A 23199-nucleotide genomic window follows, 5' to 3' on the forward strand; every position below is an offset into this window, starting at 1 on the left:
GGAGATTGTACTGGTCATTCATTGGACACCAAATTTTAATCATTTGCATATTTGGTCAAAATATATATGCATACGAAATTTCAAAGCAGTCGGATGATTCCTTCTTGTAATGTCAATTTTTTTGTTATAGAACGTATTTGCTTGATTTATTTTGAAAAGTCAGTGTTTGTTATGATATCTATCCAGTTGTGAAAGGGTTGACGGCTTAAACTGGTCCACCTTTTTCTACAGTGCTATTTTCTGGAACCATTCTAAAATCTTTCAAAATTGTACTAAACCTAATTTTCTTGTAATATAATTATAAGGCGAATAATAGTTTTAATGAAATAGACCCATGCAGTTTTTTTCATAAGAGCAAAAGCCCATTTTCGATTTCTTTGATTAATTGCAAAAAATTCTAATTTAGATCTGAGATAAAAGCAGAAGTTTGTAAAATGGGAGAATGTATAGAAAGAGTTGATTTATATATCAGTTTTAAAAAATTTTCATGTAATGAAAATGTTATGCATGTTTCCATTTTTGTTTTTTTATGCTAACATTTTAGTTGTAAATTTCAATTTTAATCTGTAGTTTCTAAATCTCCAGTTACTAAATCAATCAAATACCTAAAAACTGATAGTATTACTGCTGTTAAAAATGAGGTAAACTTCAGGTTCACATGCCGCAACCACGTTTAAACAAAAATAAAATGACGTTCTGCAGTTTACAGACTATTCGTCTGCAAAGGTTTAAAAAAGCACAAGAAACTATATAATGTGTTTTGCTGAATAACTGACTATCTCGACATAAAATAACTACCTTGGTAATGCCAAACCCAATCCTGATTATGGTACATGAAACCTTTACATACACATCAAAACTCATTAAAAAAATCCAGCCAGACCTTTAACATTACTTTTGCCATCCAGTTAATTCAAATATAAATTAATCAAGCTTTGCTCTGATTTCATAAAGGCACTTATAGAATGCAGTGAACACTTGATTTGTATCAAGTGTGCATTGCATTCTACAAGTGAATTTCTTGTATAATTTTTTTTAAAAAAAATTAGCTCTAATGTTATTATACAGTCAAAAGTCGTTAATCCGGACTCGTCGGGACTTCGGCGATTGCGGATTATAGATCATCAGTTTAAATCTGATATGATGGCATGTAGAAAGTATAAAATTAAAAATATGAAACCATAATTTATGAAATAAAGAACAATTATGATCTAAAGGGTATCAAAATTTACAAAAAAAAGCTTAATATTTATTTGTTTACTTTACTTTCTTCACTATCGGAAGCAAATTATAATGACGAATTTGATTTAAATCATATCAAAGATGGAGTACATCGAGATGAAATACTACATTTAGTAAGGATGTATAAGCCAAATAAAATAAAAACATCTGCCCTGAAGATAAGGATAGTGCTGACAGATCAACTTCCAATTTATTGCGTGCCGTAGCGTCCCCCCGCCGCAGAGCAGCATGAAATTGATAAACAGATTTCGGAATGGTTAGATAAACAAAGGATATGCCTTTATCCATTTTTTGCAGCAATTCCTTTTTTTTTTTTTTTTTTTTTTTAATGGACTTCGAAACATGCTTTCGCTTTGTAGATCCTTTACATATTAGTAAATATGTATCAGAAATTCTATTTGACATAATCGAAAATTCAAGCTTACTTTTATAAAATTGCTGTAACAGTCTGCAAAAAATAAGAAGCCGGATCCAATTCGAAGATTAAGGAACAACGCAATCTGCAACATTAACTGAATTAGATAATTTTAGCTTAGCTTATACCGTCCGTTATACATTAAACGCGCATGCGTAAACATATTTTGAGCATGCGCACACGCATATTCGAAGCCGTAAAGGTGCGTCAACGCGACGCATGCGCAGAAAGTTTGTAGCTTTGAGGTCCGGATTATGGGTGTCCGAATTAACGACTTTTCACTGTATTATAATGTCAAATTGGTCCTTCCATCCCTTTGTCTGAATCTCAAAAAAAAAATTTATTTTTTTTTAAATCTTGAATGAAAAACTAAGAATTACATTGATGTTTATTACAAATATCTATGAAACTTTCATGCCATACATAAGTTTACAGTGTTTAAAGCCAACAGAGAAACCTATAAACAGCAAGGAGGTCTCTTTATGAGAGCATTAGTGTTGCCTGTTAGCTGAAATCTACATGCAACATGTGGAAATTTTTGTTTTTTCAAAGTTCTTCCAGGAACTTCTTTTTTTTTTTTTTTTTTTTTTTTTTTTTTCCCATCCAGAAGACAAGCTTAAAGCTTAGTTATCTTTCATTTCAGAAAATTTCCTCAACTTGCAGTGTATGATTAAGAGAGATCAGTGATATTATTCAATTTTGTGGTCTTTTAATTTTAAGAAACAGCAGTTTTCTTTATATTACAATTTTATTAGAAACCAACTGATATCCTAGTAATAGTCTTAAATTTTTTTCCCCATCCACAGAAAACGGCTATCTTTTGTTTTTATTTGAAACATGCAAAGGATTTCTGTTCCACACTGGAGTTGTACAAAACTGAATGTATTTGCCGTAGAGTCGATAAGCCACGGCTTACACATGTTTGAAAGTTGAAAATTGATTATTGAAGCAACAGAGCCAGGTATCTTAAAGTAACCCAAATACTTTTTTAGTTCAAGAGGTATTTTTACAAATAAAATCTTGTAAGGCTTGGACCTTGACTCGTAGGTTAGCAACATGATCCTAATTGGCTCCTGAAGGTCTTCTACTGTACTTTAAATTTGGATTATTTGATTGACACACTCCATCACTTCCTGAAAATTGCTTTTAACATACACATAACATAGCAGCTACTTTATTTCTTTCAACACACACATAGCATAGCAATTTCTTTATTAACATTCAACCATTTTCCAAATTCATTAGGTTAATACGTATTGATCTACTGTTTGGTGAATAATAATAGGAATAGCCATATGTGATCTTTTCCAACAAGAGAGAAACTAGAGGATAATGCAGTCTAAAAAAGAACTCTTCTAATAGGAAAATTAACAAAATAACTTTTTAGTTTTTCTCAATTTTTGATAGAAGAAAAAAAAATTGGGAGGCCCTTTACACCTTTCCTGCGGAGTTACACCAGTGATTGCTGCAGTAGATGCGTCAACTGTATACTATCCCAATTTGCAGTAAAGAGATTCAAGGGGAGAAACTCAATATCCAGAAATTTATCGATAAAAATTGTGGAACATGAAAAAGATATCTCCAAGCTGTCTGACAACCAGTTCATCAGCGGAAATACCTCATGTTTAGTTAAATACTTCAGCAAACATTCTGAATCAATAATTCAATGAGACAAGCCAAAATTGTTGCCAAATCCTAGTATAAAACCAATCTCAGAATTACAGAAGCATTTAAAATCGCCATCAAGCCTTGTTGCAACAGAGATTAGGAATACTCTGAATTACAGTCCAGATATCCTGCAAAAACCAATAAAAAATGATGAGTGTGGTGAATCCATCTATTCATTCCAGCTCCAGCTGACAAAGCAGACAGGTCATCTGCAAAAATTCCTGTACTTTCATTTTAGTTATATTTAAATGTGGTTTTTTGTCATGCTGACCTGAATTTTTGTCTCATTTTTATTTCATTTTTAACTATGTTTAAATTCGCATTAGTGCTCTGATTATAAATTGATTGGATAATCAGTCGATAGGAAGAGTTTCTAGGCTTTGGTGAGAAAGAAATTACCCTTTAAGAGGCTTTTAAGAAATGTTTATTATAACATAATCTGACATATGTCATAATTTTTATTATGACATAATCTGAAATTTTGCTTATGATTGTTGTGAAAAAAATTGCCAGGTGTTCTGTTTTACCTTGTGTTGAAAGCAACATCATTCCTTCTTCATATTTTTAATGTTAAAAAAACTCTTAGCAAGATATATTTTTGTTTATGTTGATCAGAATCTCTCATACATAAAGCAGTTTATCAAACGTATCTTCCAAATTAGTGCAGTTTAATTCCTTATAAAAGAAATTGTATGTTTTTTAATTTTTGTATCTTTCTTAACCCACTCTTAATTTTTTAGACTCACCTTTCACGTGACTTAAATTTTCGTTTCATTTAGTTCCTGTTTGTATATTATACAAATCAGATTAACACGTTGAATACTACACTAATTTTGCATGGCTTGCCCATATGGCCAACATGAATTTCTCGTTGTGCTTTGAATATTATGGTGAAGTATAAATTACAGCAGACTCTTTATCATGTCACGAACTTAAAAAAATCCTGGGAAAAGCTAGGGTTACATGTTGATTTTGTAAAGTGTTCTACTAAAAAAGTTCAAAAAAACCTAGGTAGGCTAAGGGCAAAAAAGTTATGAGATATTGTGGAGACTACATTGATTCACCTTTCAAGTGTTTCAATACAACACATTGCAAAATGCATGCATAATATTTAAGTACATGTTATGTATATGAATAAAATTATTTTTGTATATTCTGTATTGCATTAATTTCTTCACACCATTTTAATAATAATAATAATATTGAAAAATTTAAAAACATTGAAAATTTACTCGAATTATAGGTTTCTAGAAATCTTGGCTTTGCCGGTCACCGGTGACTCCCCATAGCATTTCACATGTGAGATAATAATAATATTTGAAATTTCCATACATTGAATGAAGTAACATCTTTTAATTTCTCAAGTAATTAGTTTAATTTTTATTGACAGCCATTTTACTTCGTGTAGAATGATTCAAATCACATTCTTCTTTAACAGTAACACTAAAAATTAAAGTCACCTTAACCATGAGCTTGCTACCATGATGAAAATTTTGTACATAGGTTGAAAAGCTTTGGTTTTATATATTTTATTTTGCACATTAAATCTCGTAACAAAACCAAAAATACTATACATAACACGAGAAAGCTCTAGAACTTTAGTCATTGTTGTCATTCACTTAGAATACAACCATTGCCATTCAAGTACATGGATGATTATTTGTACAATTAAGAAATAATGATATAACTTATTTATCTTATATTTTAATCTTATATTAAAATTATCCCCCAATAAAATTAAGATAAATGAGTTATATCATAAGAATCTGAAAATTTTCCCTGAATCAAGTTTTTTTGTTGCGTATAATTGAAAGCCATACCTGTCTTATAAGAGTTAGGCAATAAATAACTAATGCATTAGTGAACTAGTGTTTTTTTTTTTTTTTTTTTTTTTTATAAGTCTCGGATAATTTGTATGTCTTATTTTGTTGTGTGTTAATTGTATGAATGGCAATGGTGCTAGACACATAAAGGAAATAACTTAATGGAGATGTGCAAGTATGGGGAAAAGATGAGTTATGTAATTTCTGCTAATGTGAATGCTAATATGAATAGCAATGATGCTAAACATATAATGGAAATAAATTTAATACTGATGTGCAAGTATGGGGAAAAGATGAGTTATGTAATTTCTGACAGTTAATGGACACAAGCCGCTGCTCACCATAGTATTTATAGCTATGGAATATGGGTGTGAACTGAAAGATGTGCAATTCTGGGGGTACTGATCTGTAACATAAAAACATATATAATTTCTGTTGAGTACCAGTTTGATTCTTCCTTTTTAATTGCATCATTCAAAGCCAGTATGTAATTGGTGGTAGTTAGAATAGACTTTGTAGAAAGTCTATTGAGCACATATAATTATCTGTATTTGGCCATGCTACAGCTCATCGCTTAGTACGTATTTTGAATCTTAAATTGCATTTTCTTGGGGGGGGGTACTACAAAGTAAACTATAGATGTTGAAATAACATATGAGGCACAGTTGTGTATGTTAACAAGACCATTTTTGAGTACTTAATTAAAAAATTAATAATATTTATTTGATAAATCATATAAAATGATGTATATAGTATGATAGCTATAAATAAATTATTTGTATCAATAGCAGATTTCTTAGTAAATTAACAATTTTACTTGAATCTTTTTTCACTTAAAATGAGTATTCAAAGTATTACTTTTTTATATGATTAAGAAATATCAAGATATTGGATGATAAATATCTAACAATAAAGTCAGAACTAAATAAAATAGAATTACAATTATCTGAGCCACATTTACTTAATTTCCCCAACAGTTTTAGTCAAACTTTTAAGTAATGTACAGACTTTCTCATAATTTCTATAAGCCTTACTTTGAAGCCCTTTTTAAGCAGGTAGAAAATCCACTCAAAGTAGTCTCAGAAATGCCACCATAACAATAGGTTTTTTTTTTTTTTTTTGATACTAAGAGTAGAAAAGCATACCTATCACTATTATAATGAAGGCCAGAATCACAACCGTAATAAAGACCTATCACTGTTGTAATAGTTCTAGAAGAACACTGAAGCTGTGCAGGCCGGCCACAAAAGTCCTTGTGTGACCTTTATAATAATATAATGTAGAAAAAAAGGGCTTTTAATGGATAAACTGGCTAACCTTAAAGCAGACCTGTGCCATACTTAGCCATTTAGACAAATAGTAATTCAGTGTCTGGCACCAACTACCAACACCACAGAATAGCTGTATCTTTAACACTGTATTAAGTACCAAATTTGTATGTATACTTATATGTATGGTTATCTAGATAAAGGTGGACGTGGCGCTATATCAATTAACCGTATTGGTGGTCGGGTGGTGCCCACGTCATCCTTCATATGTGACCTTTATTTTTGCAAGTTTGGTCATATTACTTTTTATTAAAAAAATGTCTTAAAAGACAGATTCACATTTGGGCTTTTTTAAATAAAATATATATTTTTTAATCTGTCCTGGATGCTGTAGTAAAATTTAGTGTTCTCAGTGTAATCGCATATCCCTTATTTAATTAAATAGCTTTATTTCAGTTGAGTTAAAATGTGTAGCTCACTTCTAGGTCCGTAAACCTTATCAAGACTGTGACTGGTGGGCTCCATGTAGATTAAATAAGAACAGAGTTAGTCTAATTTGATGATTTTACTAATAGTAACTGCTGTTGGTTGCATTTTTGTTATACTGTATTACTTATACTTCTTTATTTTGTATCTTCTCTATGTGTATTTAAATAAACCATGCACAGTCTAAATGAAGAACCAAATTTCATCCATTTAAAGCCATTTAACCAAATGAATATAAGCCCATAAAAATTTATCTTGTTTAGATTTTGATAAGGAGGATTTTCTTACTCATCTCCTGAAACTTTCCCACACATTTTGCTTTTTTCAGGGAAATTGAGTCATTAATTCTGAACACAGTCCCCCCCCCCCCCCCCAGTTTTACTAATTGTGAAACAAAATTTGCTATTAGTATTTTCTGCTAAGGTTGAAATTCGGTTGTACAACAGTCTTTCTTATTCAAAGTTACACTACACTCTGACTAGAACTATAATTCACTCAAAAGCTCAGAAGTACTGGAACCAGGTATTGGCTGAATTCGAACTGTGATCGCAAACTAATAATGCAGATAAACTAATAATGAAATTGTCAAATTCACAACTTACAGCTAACCATGCCCCCCCTCCAAAAAAAAACTTTAACATCATAAAGTACTATTTAGCTAATTTTCATGTATTATGTTATTTCTGTGTGTCCCGTGTTTTACCTTATACGGTAAGACCCTGCTTAATACTGCTTCAATATTATATGATAGTATTGGGATTTCCTGATATTATGTGGTATTCATATTGCTGGGTTAGTTTGTTACAATGTAGAGCATTTTAGCCAATCGGTGCCTGCTTTTGCTTCAATAGTGCACATGGATTGTTAGGCTTACTACTGGTCTTGATGTGATCATGTCGAGATGTTAGCTGCAGCATCATTACAGTATGAATGCATGTTTCCTGTATCATAATTGATTTTTGATTTGTCTTCAGTGCTATTGTGTGTATAAGGATCTAAACATAATATTTTATTTTATTGTGATAAATACAGCAAATTTTAGATTTTACAATGAATGCTTGCAAAGAAAAAGAAAGTAAAGTAACAAGGGAAAAAAAAAAAAACATTTTACTGGAAACTAAAATAATAAATTACAAATACAATTAGATGTAGTTGAATGGCAATCTGATATCAGTGCCACATTAAATTTGTTTACTTCAACAATATGCACAGTTCCAAAAAATGAAGAAAAAGTCATATCATCAGCAACTACAATCACAATGTCTTCTTCAATAAAAAGTACCCATTCCAGAAGCAGTGATTGAGGAAATAAAAAAATAACTTTTCATCCATATTGATTATGTCATTGAAAGTAATATGCCATTAAGTCAAGCAGTTATAATGGAAGAAACAAGAGCAAGTTTTAACCATATTCAGAGTGAAGGAAACACAAATAAAAATTTTGTAGCTTGCCAGAAGTGGTTCCTTCCATTTTAAAAAAGAAACAATCTTCATAACATACAAATTATTATTATGCTGGTAAAAAGTGTTTTATTTATTTATTTTTTGAAGAGCGGAAAAACATACATTTTTATCCCATTACAAAAAGCAAGGTGCAAAAATTTGTTCAATGCTTCTTCCGGGCGATTAATGTTAATTGGGACTTTAAATTAAAATCACTGCTTGTTTATCGTTCCAAAATCCCAAATTAATGAAGGGAATTTCAAAATCATCTTTACTAGTAATTTGGGAGTTCAATAAATAATCTTTAACCTAATAATTAATAATTTTTTTAATTGGATCACTATGAAAATTTTCAAGAATGTATTTAGTAAACATTTTTCCTGTCTTTTAAATCCTGTGAGTTTAAAAACTAGAACCAAAGGCTTTATTTTTATCTGATAATGCTATAGGCTGTCCAACGCATTTGTTCGACGCAAAAACGTGTATTCCAATAGAAGTGTTTTTTTTTTTTTCTGCCACCAAATACTATTTCATTAATCCATCCAATTGATCTAGGCATAATATCAAATTTTAAAGCATATTTATACGTGGCGGACATTCCCACAACTGATAGACAAAAACCGATTGACAAAATAAACAATCTGTTAGAGATTTTTCAAGAAACTGATATGAATGCTATAGACCAGGGTTTCTTAAACTTTTTTCAGTCGCGAAATCCCCAGAACCCCATAATATTTACAAAAGTTTTGTTGGACCGCAAAAGTATTGCGCAAATCCGACACATGCGTGAGTGAAACTGTCAATTTTTTTCACTTGTTCTATTATACTATTGCAGTTTTAGGTCATTAACTTTATAATTTTAAGACATAGAACAATGTGAACATTTTAAATAAGTAACACACGCAATTAATAATATAAAAATAAGTAACGCGTTTTTCATGCCTCGAAAGTGTGACTTAGGATATATATTAGATATATAAATTGTTCTAATATAGGTATTTTGATACAAAATTGGACTCTTTGTGAAAGGACATGCCAATTTTTTCCTCCATATTTTGATTCCACGGTTCAGACTACCAAATTTTGTAAAATCTCCACATGTAGTTTTTAAAAAATGAACTCTTCAATGTTAATTGAGTTTCGTATATATTTAGTATTAAGCTTATTTGATTCCTCCTTTCACATTTTGAAATTCAGGTTTATTCCAAATAACATTCATCCATTTTTTTATGATTTATTTTTAAATGATTTTCATAAATTTTTCAAAAAAGAATTTCCAGTTATAATATATACAATTTTTAACTTAAAGTAGAGGTATTTCTAAGCATACCTACAGAAAATTACAGTATTTTATTCAGAATTTCCAAAGACGAACATGAATACATATTGGTGCGCTTTAAAATTTGGTATATTTGTTGAAAGCAATAAAACAGCAAATGTGGTTTAGACTTGTTAAAATTATTTGAAAGTAGAAATGATGTGATTTTTTCCCGCTCATGCACAATGTAAAAAGGTAGGAATGAGATACCTTTTTTTTTTCCACTCCGGCATAACGGAAGGGAAAGGAAAATCGGTTGCCATATATTAAAAATTTGCCAAGTGAACTGTTCTTGGCGCAAACTGAAAAATAATTGTGACAAGATAAATTTTTGAATTTCTCCATAAATTTCGCATCAAATTTTACAAAATGTAATATCTAGGCATAATTTGAGTCGTAGAATCAAAATATTGAAAAAAAGGAGTATGTTATTTTAGAAAAAGTTCAATTTTGTGTCAGAGTACCTAAGTTAGAACAATGCTATATGTAAATCTAATGTATATCTTAAGTCACACTTTTGAGACATGAAAAACGCATTTTGAATTTTGTCAATTGGCCCAGTAAAACTATAGATGTAAAATTGTCCCCACACACACCTTTTTTCACACAGTGTACCTCTCAGCCAACTTACATCGATATGTATGGCTAGGTTCATCAAGTTGCAACTGGAAGGGATGTTAATGACGGAGCTTTCTTTAATGGAATTAACAATTTCGATCTTTGTCCATTATTGCTTTTGTACTTAATCTTTTGCCGGCTAATACTTTTCGGTGAATTGTGCAGTGGTAGCTAAAAAATTTTAGGAATTCATTGTCATTATGGCATAGAGTGATAAATCCATTTATGTGGGCTACCTTGCTTCTGCTGCATGTGGCCCACCAGCGGGCGAGCAGTAAAATCGCTGAACACCGGTAGTTTGGTCTGAGGTTCAAATCCCACGAACGGGCTGGCTTCATGGGCGTTTTTTCCCCGTGTATGCGAGTCAGTTTCCCTTAGAAAGTCCTCCACGAAGGCATCCCTCCGCTTAGGCAGATAGTCCTAGTATGCTTTGCCATAATTAAATAAACCAAAAAACCAAACCAACCTGCTGCATGTGTGTAATTTGCTGGATTGTGTAATCAATAGCAAAGGTTGTGAATGTAATCACTTCTTCCCATGTAGTTGTATTTCAGTTGATAAAATGTAAAACATGTATAGCTCACCTATATGGGTCTGCAAACCTTATTGATACTGTGACTGGTAGATTTGGTGAGCTTCACATAAATATAAAATAAGGAGTTAGGTGAGTTTGATGATTTTAGTAGTGTTTCGTAATTGTTCTTGGCTCGTATTGTTATTCTATACCTTTGATAGTATCTAATTCCTTGTTTTGTATCTTTACCACATGTATTTATGTAAATCTTATTCAGTTTCAACAGAGAACCTGTGACTTATCTTTTAACATTTAGTAAGAGTTTATATTCTGTCTAAAAAATACAAAAAAAAATTAGTTCTGGTACTACAAAAATTAGCCAGAATATTTGATTTTAACCTTTGAAATTTTAATCGATTTTATAGTGCCAGAAAAATCTCTTTCATAACCCTTTTTAAAGGAGTGGGTAAAGAAATAAATTAGCATAATTCAAGTTTGATTCCCTCTGCTCCATTTAATTGTAATTCATTGATTTTCCTTCATGATGTACTAATATGTAACTTTATTTCATAATTTTAATACATTGCTATGCCAAAAGCATTTTAACACAAGTAATTTGGAAGTTTTCAAATGCTAAAAATACATCACTTACTTTATAAACATAATCTTACTGTCATGCAAAAGAATTCATTGGTCCAGAAATATTTTTCATTCTATGCAAATAATGTTTAAGAGTTGGTTGTATGTCAGTATTTGAAACCTGCCACATGTGTTCTGTAATAATCTATGAATAAGAACTCCTTTTTGGAAAAAGATTGCATTACAACTTTTCACAGCAACTCACATAACAATTACTTGTTACTTAATCTATTAATATCAGAAACCATTTTCTACCCTGATATTTTATTTTTAAATTTGTGTATGACACCTGAACATGATCTCAAACTTTAAAATTAAATATTTCGTTTGAATTTTATATTAACTTACTGTAGAAACTGTGTAAAAAATTAGGTAAGGATTTTTAATTATTGTCTTATTTTTTTTTATTTAAAAATGCCAAAATATGAATCTTAACATTGTTTAAAACATTTTTGTAACTGAAATTAATAGGTGTATACACATGAAAGACATGTTAATGTGTATGTGTAAAATAAATTAATTTTGTAAAAAATTCAATAAATAAATTCATATTCTTTCTGGAATAACAAAAACCAGCTTTGCAGAGTAAAAAAAAAAGCCAGACAAGGTATTGCGTTTCTTGTAACATTTCATCAGGGGGTTGGTGCCATGAAAATTGCAACAAGCGGTATTTCTGATCTGTTCAGTGAACAGTTTAGTAAGGCCATAAATACTTTATAGTTATGAATAAATTAAATAATTAGTATTTTTTTAAGTTTAAAATGTATGTGTAATAAATTTTAATTAATTGCTGTGATAAATTTTAAAATTGCGTAATAACTTAAGATTTATTATACAAAGTTGTCCGAGAAACAAATAGTAGTCATCTAACATCCTGAGAATAGCTCCCTTTTTATTTCAGTATTTAGCCACTTATACTTTTAAATTGAATATAAACCAGCATAGAATATTTGGTTTAAAAGTTAATTGAAATGACTTTATAGAATTTGTATTTTTTTCTCTTATTCGATATGCGTATTTATATATTTTTGAAAATCAGAACTTTTTATTCTATAGGAAACTAAGAAGACAGATAACCATACCTGAGTTGCGAAGGTCTGCACGTAAACCATGTAGGAAATTGAACCTGAAAATTCCTTTTTATTATGAAAATCCTCCCATTGTTCCTGCTGCAGTGAACACCACTTTGCCTAATGCTGTTGCATCTGCACCTCCTGAAACTCTTGCAGTGCTTGACTGAGTTACCATCATAGTTTTTTTCTACTCAGGACAAGATAAATGTGGTCGCTCAAAATGTATCACGATCACTTCAACAAAGCACAAGTTTTAATTATGGAGATTCGATAATTTCCAAAACTTTCATTTGGATTGTCTGATTGATCGTTGAAAACATGTGCAAAGTGCTTTTACAAAACTATTCGTGAAATTTAAACTGTATTTGTGCTTCCTACATGGAAATCTCAGGTGTTTTGAGGAGGACTGTATTGCAGCAAAGTGGCTGGAAGCATTTTCCATATCATATATCATTTTCTATGTGTGAGACCAAAAACATTTTGTTGTTAAATCATCTTTATTCATATCCACTCGAATATATTAGATTGTCATTTTACTGCTGCTTGTGCTTTATTGGTTTGAGGTAACATATTATAAAATTGCATCTATACCAATATTGAATAACGAGGAAAGTGTTCAATATGTTAGATTGATCAGTTTTGTAATATATATTGAAACTTAGAAACCAATGAAGTTTCTTTCCCTTGTACATTAATAATCAGTAATTATTTTACATCATAAAAGAGTTCCAGTTTTGGGGAAAATGAAAGTGCAGTGTGAATTCTTTCTGTTAATATTTATTTAACCCTCTGAGAAGCGTGTCTTTCTTTCTTTTTTTTTTTTTTTTTTTTATGGCAAGAAATTTCATGACTGGATAAAGGCATGAACTACTCAAAGGGTTTAAAAAAATATGTTACCATAACTTTTGAACCATAACAAATGGCTAATATGTATTCTTATTTATATTTAGTGCAGCCATCCACATGAAGTTAAATCTGCAAATTTGTAATCATTGGTTAAACTCGAAGTCAAATTTTTCATTTTATATTCAACCATTTGATCAAAATTTTATTAGATATTGCAAGCATAAGTAGTTTATTAGATATTGCAAGCATAATGTCATTCATACTGCCAAATGATACTTTATTTCAGCCTTCAATCTTGAATATGTTAATGCAATTTTTGCTAATTTTTATATAAATATATTTAAAAAAATCATTTTCTAAATCATTCAAGACCTGGAGATTGAAACTAGTGATGGTTTACTGTCTGATTGATAGTAAATTACCATGTGTTCCCCCTCAGTATTATTGCAATATAAAATTATGAAAGATTGCAATTCAAACTTGTTTCAAAAGAATAATAATATAATCTTAAAATGAAATATTCTTTTATCAGTGGAAAAAGTTATTTGAAAATTGGAACTTTTATTAAAATAATTTGGGCAGTGTTATGGAAAATTATATTTTGGTTATGTTGGTGAATAACTGCAGTGTTTTCTCAAAATAATAAAAGGGCTTATCTGCAACTAATTTTTACTGTTAATGTTTAGAATATTTTTGTAAGCCTGATTTCATTTGATTAAAATATTAGAATTTGGGGGTTAATAAATATCAGTGCAGTTTGAAGCATTTTTTTTAATGTTAGATTTTTGTGTAAATTATGTTTTATATAGATCAAATTATTAGATAATTTTTCAGTTAAAGTTTTTATTTGAGAAAATTGCTAGTTCTCTTACATATTACTAAAGAATCGTAAAGAGCCCCTTTTTGTGTAATTTATTTAAGCAGTGATACTGAGCTTATTTTATATAAACAATCCTTTAAGCATATGTGTATCTGTTTGGTTCTTTCATTTGCTTAATTTTATATGCAAGAAAGAATTTTAACTTGTACATTTTTCATTAAAGTCTGAACTACAATAAAGCTTTCTGAAATATATTTGTAATCTTTCAGTGTTATATAGAGCTATTTTATGAACTGAAAAATACATTTCAATAATTTAAATTTATTTTAGGTTAGTCTATATTTTAGGGTGGCCTTTGGATTATCGGTCAAGTTGTTCCATTTATGGTAACCGAGTAGTTGAATGTTATGGAAACCCTATCGTGACATGATTGGTTGTGTGATTGCGGTGAATTTGACTGATGTTAAAGTATTTGTAAGAGCTTATTTCTGAGTTGGATATCAGTTAGGAGGTATGTTGCTTATTTTGTGCTTTTCACTGTAAAATCGCTCGTATGTGATGAGATTAATCTGAAGTTTCCGTACAATTTGGAACGAAAGGGAATAAAAGCATTAATTGACTGTTGTGTAAATGAAAGTTTAGTCATTATAAGTGTCCTATTTGTACAAAAGAAATGTGTATGTTTGAACATAAAGATCGTCCAGATGGGTTTGTTGCAAGAAATGCCACCAACAGTCTGCGATTGTGGAGGATATATTTTACTCTGGTTTATGTGAAAGTATGTAGTGAACGGCAGTGTGCATATTCTAGTTCAGATAATTTTAGAAAGTTTTGGGATGCTGGTGTGGAATTTTGTGTGCCACAGACTGAAGACACAGAGATTTCTAAATGTGATAAGTTGATATTTCCTTTTTGTAGTGTGTTGATGCAATAAAATGCATTTCCTTTTTTGTTATTTCATTGTATGACATAAAATGCAATTTATTGAGCTTCGATTGGCTGCAAATTTTGTTCAGTTTTCGTGATGAGTAACTTTTTTTTAACATTATACGACATCATCATTCTTTAAGTGAAAACAGATCAATGTATGTATGGACACCGAGTTTGTGCAAGGTCTTTGACTTGTTACTTTGGTTTTGTATAGTGGCCATCTTGGAATTGTGCCTTGCTGGCCAGTCACCAATTTTCGCCAAGGGGCACCCTGAAATATATTTTTACCTTATTTTATTTTAAATTGTGAGAGACACTATTGGTTTTAATTTAATACTTTTGCTAAAATGTGCTTGGAACCTGAATGAGAAAGTTACTGTAGTTTGTATTACCGTATATACCCGCGTATAAGTCGAGATATTTTGGGCAAAAAAAAGATTTCAAAGTGGGGGGGGTCGACTTATACGCGGGGCCATAAAAATTTAAAAGAATCGGAAGTTCAAAAATTTCTTTGTATAATGCAGTTGTTTTCTTCCCGCACTTGAATTGGATGACTTATCAAATAAGTCACTTACTTGAAGTAATTTCATGACTTAAATTATGTGACGAACTACAGTGGTGGCCATAATTGTGGAGACTTTTGGAAATTTTTATGTTTTTGCCCCTAAAAAATGCGAATGCCTGCGAAATACCCTCTGAATGATTATAAAATCATTTAAAAAGTATTGTATTAGCAACGAACTAGACGGCACGGAAGATGATGCTGTTTTTGAAAGTGAAAATGACGAAGGCTGTAGTAGTGATTGTAACAATACAGAGTTTGAGACTAAAAATATGTATGATGATGAGCCAATGACGACAGAAGAGTTCTATGAAATGTTTGGCGAATCTGACCATGAATCAGACATTGAAGGAATTTGATTTTGTTTATTTACCAAGGTATTTTTTATCGTATATTTACTTTTTTTCTCAGATGATTTTGAATAAATGTAGTACTTAAAAAAATTTTTCCGAAGTTTCTCGATCGATTTCGGAAGTGGGGGATCGACTTATACGTGGGTTTCTTATTTTCTACGAATTTGTTATGTCGAAGTGGGGGAGGGTCGACTTATACGCGAGTATATACGGTAAATGGCTAGTTTTTTCAAATTAGAAATCATAAAAATTAATATGAAAAGTTTGCTATTCATCATGATTGTTGAGAAATCTAATTTTGAACAAGGTTTAAAGGAAGTAATTCTAAAATAATACATGTGATATAGTACATTGAGCAAAAAAGGGAAGGAAGACAGTTCTGTGTAAGTCATTCTAATCAGTTGATTGACAAAATTCCACTTATAGTTTTATATGCTTCAAAAGCATGATTTAAGATGCATATTAGATTTATATGTAACACTGTGTTACTAACATATATACATTCTAAACTTCAAACCAAATAAAACATGCGTGTGGTTTCGTAATGATTTGAATGCATCCAGAAGTTTTCTTTTCCAAAACCAAAATTCTGGAGGATTCCATACAAAAGTACTTCAACAGCTCGTCTAAGAATTACAGAGCACAGTCAGTAATCACTACTTCAAATTACTAAGAATGTTGAACAAAAGGCAATGCAAAACGCTTTAAAAGTGAAATTTCACTCGGTGATCTCTCAATATTCTGAACTTCCCAGCCATGCTTTCTTTTTATTTACGTATAGTTTTCCCCATCTGCCAATGGATATTTATCCATTAGCTTCGAGTTTTCAAAATTCCTGATAGACGTACACGATTACTCTTATATAGGGCCAGATACAGTTACATAGGGGTCGGACCAACCCAGAAGTGATGGATGGACTGAATCAAAAATCATGTATTGTAAGTGGCATTTAATCTCACACAGCTGACACATGATGGTATGGAATATGACATGCAATGTTAAAGTAATCATTCATTTCGTCAAATGAAAGGACTTTTGTTGTTGCTGACAAAATCTAATATTTCATGATTGATAAGTGCACAGTTGAAAACTTTAACGGTCAGTTCAGAGAGAAGAAATGAAGTCGCACTTATTTCTATGTTGTTACGTTGTAAAAAAATGTGTTTATCCTCAAGAAAGTGTAATTATCTTCGAAAAATTGAAATTCAAAGTCAAGTCTAATGCCTGTTCGTAATTTGGTGGGATGGAATGTTTCTATTAGAAATGTCACATTTCCATCAAGTTGTAAAATCGATGAAAAGTGACAAAATGACTATCTTGTGATGTGTCAAATATGAAAAATTTGTTTATTAGTTATAAATATGAGTAAGATGAATAGATTACAATACAGACAATGATGTGAAATCAATGAAAATTGGAAAAAACTGGTTTGTGATGTGTGAAATATGAAGAATATACTAATTCAGAAGTCAAACAACAAAAATCAGCGTTATATTTACCAAATTTTCACAGGACTAGTTTCGATGGTTTTACCGAACCACCATCTTATCTTCAGCTGCAAAACCGCAAATGAACCAGATAGGAAATAATGATTAGATAAGATAAGAAAGCCTGGACAAGAATAAGCAAGTGGCGCCATCTGTTGGTAAAACCAGAACTAAACCGAACTTTAAAGGCCGAAGGCAAAAAGAAATTGTTTTAGTTCTGGTTTTACCAACAGATGGCGCCACTTGCTTATTCTTGTCCAGGCTTTCTTATCTTATCTAATCATTATTTCCTATCTGGTTCATTTGCGGTTTTGCAGCTGAAGATGGTGGTTCGGTAAAACCATCGAAAACTAGTCCTGGGAAAATTTGGTAAATATAACGCTGATTTTTGTTGTTTGACTTCTGAATTAGTATTTATTCGGCGTGTTATTGTGTCTATGAAGAATATGTTTATTAATTATAAAAGCAGGAATTTTATTAATTAATTATATACGAGGAAGAAAAAAAATAAATATACGTAGGAATTTTAACATTCTGAACTTCAAACCAAATGAAACATGCGTGTGGTTTCGTAATGATTTAAGTGCACCCAGAAATTTTCTTTTCCAAAACCACAATTCTGGAGTGTTCCATACAAAAGTACTTCAACAGCTCATCTAAGAATTACAGAGCACAGTCGGTAATTACCACTTCAAACTACTAAGAATGTCAAACAAAAGGCAATGCAAAGCGCTTTAAAACTGAAATCTCACTCGGTGATCTCTCAATATTCTGAACTTCCCAGCCATGCTTTCTTTTTATTTATGTATAGTTTTCCCCATCTGCCCAAGAAATATCCAGTAACTTCAAGTTTTCAAAATTCCTGGTAGTTGTACACGATTACTCTTATATAGGGCCAGATACAGTTACATAGAGGTGAGACCAAATAGGCAATTTCTGGCCGAATCTGGCGAAAAAAATTAGTCGCCCAAATCATTTTAGCGAGATAGCAGGTACACCTATTTTTCCAGTGATGCTTCACATTCCAAAGGCTTTTCATCATTCATTATACAAAAGATGCTACAATTTACATATAATTTCACTGAAAGTACATGTATAGAAAATTCGTAACATTGCCCCTTTCCCAAGGACTGCACGTCACAGGCAGTACATGTTGTGTCTGGCGGTGTGGGTTCAGTGAAGTGCGTGACGCAACCAAAACAGACTAGTTCACGGCACAAACATTTATTTCTAACTCGTAAGACAGCAGCGATGCACTATTTACGCAGTTACATTACATTTTACTCTACTCTCGTTCACAGAGGTTCTCGGGTATATGTGTACTGATACTCTCGAAATCAGATGCTACATCCCTCCCCACTTTAGAGATTCAATCTGTGAGGAGTTTTGCGGATGTGCGAAGATCGTCTAAGTTCAGGCTGGGGTTGCTGCAACTCTTTATCAGGATTCACTGGAATAACTGGCTCAGTTTTCCTTGAAACTGATGATGTTTCAAGTCCGGCTGAAGTGTGCACAGCTTCACTTCTTTGTTTTGCGGATGTGCGAAGATCGTCTAAGTTCAGGTAGGGGTTGCTGCAACTCTTTATCAGGATTCACTTGAATAACTGGCTCAGTTTTCCTTGGAACTGATGATGTTTCAAGTCCAGCTGAAGTGTGCACAGCTTCACTTCTCTGATCTCAAAATTTCTGTCTTTGAAATTGTAAGTATTCCTTTGGATGCATTCTTCCACTTTTCGTTTAAGATTTGGAATAACTAAATGAATTCGAGTCAAAAATAAAAATCAATCGAGTTAAATCAATTCCTCTTTTTAAGAATAACATTGCTGGACTTAACAAGGTGGTCATGTTCGGAGCCTTTCTATAATTCATGAGGAATATGGCAAGTTTTTGCTTAATATTTCCTGGATACCCTTGCATTGCACGTAATGCTTGTTTAACGGTGTAAACGTACCGCTCTGCTTGTCCGTTACTTGCTGGTTTAAATGGAGCACATGTTTTGTGATTAATTCCATTATTCCTTATAAAAGTTTCAAATTCCACCAATGTGAACTGAGGACTATTGTCACTCACTACTACTAAAGGCAGTACGTATCTTGCAAAACAGTCTCTAAAACATTCAATTGTCTGAGACGAATTTGTTGACTAAGTTCAAAATTCGTTCAAAAATAGGGCCTGCAAAATCTACGTGAATTCGTTCCCAAGGCGCACTTAGATATTCCCAGTGATGGACCCTTGCTCTTACTGGATCTGATTTGAACTTAATACAATCGACACAGTTCCTCGAAACGTTTTCAATATCATGATCAATTCCCTTCCAAAAGACGTAGGATCTGTTGATTACCTTCATTTTAATGATTCCTATATGTCCTTGGTGTAACTCTTCGAGAATTTTAACTCGGAGTTTTTTCGGAACAACTACCCTCTGACCACTCATTATAGAGTCATCTTGTAAAGTGTACTCTGCTTCCCTACTTTCCAAACTTTCTCCAGATTTTAATTTCATATAAAGACAATTTAATTCTTCATCAGCTCGCGTTTCCCGAGCTATCTCCCTAGCTGTTACCGGAAGAGTTTCAATTTGGGAGAGTTGGAATATTTCAACATCATCCTTAATGCTTAAATCTTCAGACTTAAGAGGCCGGCGCGACAGGTAGTTAGCATTACCGTGTTCCTTGGTATTTCGATACACAATATCAAACTGATATGCCTGCAATATCTGTGCATAATGTAAAAGTCGGGTGGCTGTGAGGATAGGAAGTCCTCTTTTCCATTTGAAAATAGCCACTAAAGGTTTATGATCTGTCACCAGAGAAAATCGTCCCCCTTTTAGATATAGATAAAACTTTTTGACAGTGCTTCTTTATCGATTTGGGTGTATTTCTGCTTTGTGTTAGTCAGTGTCTTCGATGTGAATGCTATAGGCCTTTCTGTTCCATCAGACAAAACATGCGAGAGCACTGACCCAAGACCTACCAGAGATGCATCAGTAGCTAGCATTAATGGTAATGTGGGATCGTAACGCATTAAAACTCTGTCTTTTTTATTTTTTCAAAAGCGATTTGGCAGTTTTTTTGACCAGCTCCATTTAACATCTTTTTTGTTAAATTATTTAAGGGATGTGCCAAATTAGGGCAAAATTTGGCATAAAAATTCACTAATCTCAAAAAGCTTTTGATGTCTTTGACGCCTTTCGGCGTAGGGGAATTAGCAATTGCCGAAATCTTTTCATCCGTTTTATGCAATCCATCGGCATCAATTTTATGCCCTAAAAATTTAATCTCATTTTGAAAATTTTTATTTTTAGTTAAAATTAATTTTAGGCCGTGCTCCTTGCATTATTTGAAAAATATTTTCAATGCTTTTAAATGAGACTGATCATCCGGTCCTATCACTCGAGCATCATCCATAAAAATTTTAATTCCTTCAATATCCTGAAATAATCCCTCAACATAGCGCTGCCAAATAGCTGGGGCAGCATTTAATCCATACATTAAGCGTTTACAAATATATAACCCCTTATGCGTGTTTATTATTAATAATCGTTGGCTCTCCGGATGCACCTTCATATGTAGATAAGCATGACTGAAATCAAGTTTCGAAAATTTTTTACCTCCATTAAGGCATGAAAATATTTCTTCGAGTTTTGGTAATGGATGCTGTGGCACTTCCAAATTAGGATTCAGAGTCACAGAATAATCAGCACAAAGCCTAATGGAACCATCAGATTTAACAATTGGCACAACTGGTGTTGCCTATTCTGAAGTCTCAACCTTCTCAATGATACCTTCCTTCTCAAGCCGATCAATTTCTGATTCAACTCTATTTTTTAATGCGAAAGGTACCAGTCGTGACCTACAAAGTATTGGTTGAGTAATAGGTTTCAAATTTAGTTTTTACTTCGTGATTGTTAATTTCACCTAATTTACCGTCAAAATTTCCTCATACTCCTCAAGCAATTTTTTAAAATTCAATTCACTAGAAGTTTTCAATGTTTTGAAGGCATTCCAATCGAGATTGATTTTATACAGCCATTCTCGGCTCAAGATTGTGTCCAAATTTTTCTTCACAATGTATAAATTTAAAACTAATTTTTGACCTTGGTATTCAACTTTAACAGGAACATATCCTAAAGGTACCACCTTATCACTCCTGTAAGTTTTAAAAACTAAATTTGTAGGCTGAACCTTTTTATTGGAATTTTTCTAAATTTATATATAGACATTACCGAAACTGTTCCCCCAGTATCAAGTTCCATGCTAACTGGTTTGTTTTCAATTTTAACTTGAACCATTATTGGCGGTCTTTTCGGCTCTTCCTCTCTTAACATGTGTGTTCTGGAGCTAAATCCATAGATGGAGACCTCATTTTTCAAATCATAATCATTATTTGCCTCAACTTTTTTTTGTTTAACCTGTTGGTTTTTCGTAGACAAATAACACGCCTTTTCGATATGTCCAATTTTTTTACAAAAACGGCATTCACTTGTTACAAATCTACAGTTGTTTTTATTGTGATTTGCTCCTAAGGCAACACGAACAACTTTCATTTTTACCTTTATTATTCTTCGCAACAAAGTTTTGTTTCCGCGGCTTGGACTCATTTTTCTTGGTTTTAAGTACCTTCAGTTCTACAGAATTTCCAATAATTTCATTTGCACCCGTAATCGGCTTTTCCATCAATGTTTTCTCTAAATCGATGTCATCTTCATGAAATAATCGATCTAAGATATTACGATCTTGTAGACCACTAACGAAAACATCCCTTAACATTGTATTTAGCATATCCTCTTTATATTCACAAGGAATCGCTAACGAACGTAATTCAGTGACATAACTACTAATTGATTCCCCCTCATGCTGTTTTCTATTAATAAACATGTGCCGACTACATATTATTAAAGCTTTAGGATTTAAATGATCCTTAAGAATTTTTTTTAGTTTGGTAAAATTTTTATCTGAAGGATTATCCGAAGAGAGTAAATTTTTCAATAAATTATACAATTTCACATTCAAGCTTGAGATCAGAACTTTCCCACGTTTTGCCTCTGGAACATTTTGAATGTCCAAAAAAAGCCTCAAATCGTTCGTTCTGTGAACGAATCAAAATTTTCTACCGTTTCATCGAACTTATCAAAAGAAACGGAAATTTTGTCTTGTTTATGTTCCGATTTCTCTTGCAATGCGACTATTAAAGCTTCATTTTGCTTTATTAATTCTTCAATTAACTTCTCCATCCTTTCAAAATAAAAATCAAATAACTTTCCTACCTTTTGCAATTTTCGGGGAATCCTTTAAATCCAAGTTTCGGTTTTGCTACTACTTATGCATGTAACCGAGTGCGCCGAGTCGGGAACGATTTTCTTCTCACACAGCCTCGTCGCCAACTTGTTGTGTCTGGCGGTGTGGATCAGTGAAGTGCATGACGCAACCAAAACAGAGTAGTTCACAGCACAAACATTTATTTCTAACTAACTCGTAAGACAGCAGCGATGTGCTACTTACGCAGTTACATTACATTCTACTCTACTGTCATTCACAGAGGTTCTCGGGTATAAGATTACTGATACTTTTGAAATCAGATGCTACAGTACATTCCCTGGAGAGAAGCCATACTTGCAACTAGGAAAAATGAATGCAATACTAAAATAATTTCAATAAATAACATAAAACAAATCAATAAATAAAAGCACTCCAT

The 23199-nt window shown here is 32.0% G+C and overlaps 1 protein-coding gene across 3 annotated transcripts in view; it reads left to right on the forward strand.

Annotated features, from left to right (window-relative positions):
* Nucleotides 1-14427, forward strand: part of MTA1-like (metastasis associated 1-like) — a 115656-nt gene extending 101229 nt beyond the window's left edge. For 2 of the 3 annotated variants that reach the window (XM_035372830.2, XM_035372831.2), the window contains one exon: nucleotides 12491-14427. In XM_035372830.2, the coding sequence (XP_035228721.1) occupies nucleotides 12491-12674 (184 nt within the window). In that variant the 3' untranslated portion in view covers nucleotides 12675-14427. The remainder of the gene's footprint in view (nucleotides 1-12490) is intronic. The other variant, XM_035372832.2, reaches the window with a different exon arrangement.
* The last annotated feature ends 8772 nt before the right edge of the window (nucleotides 14428-23199 follow it).

The sequence above is a fragment of the Stegodyphus dumicola genome, chromosome 12 (genome assembly GCF_044657685.1).
Source record: "Stegodyphus dumicola isolate Sdum_Otavi_A_Nest chromosome 12, ASM4465768v1".
NCBI lineage: Eukaryota > Metazoa > Arthropoda > Arachnida > Araneae > Eresidae > Stegodyphus > Stegodyphus dumicola.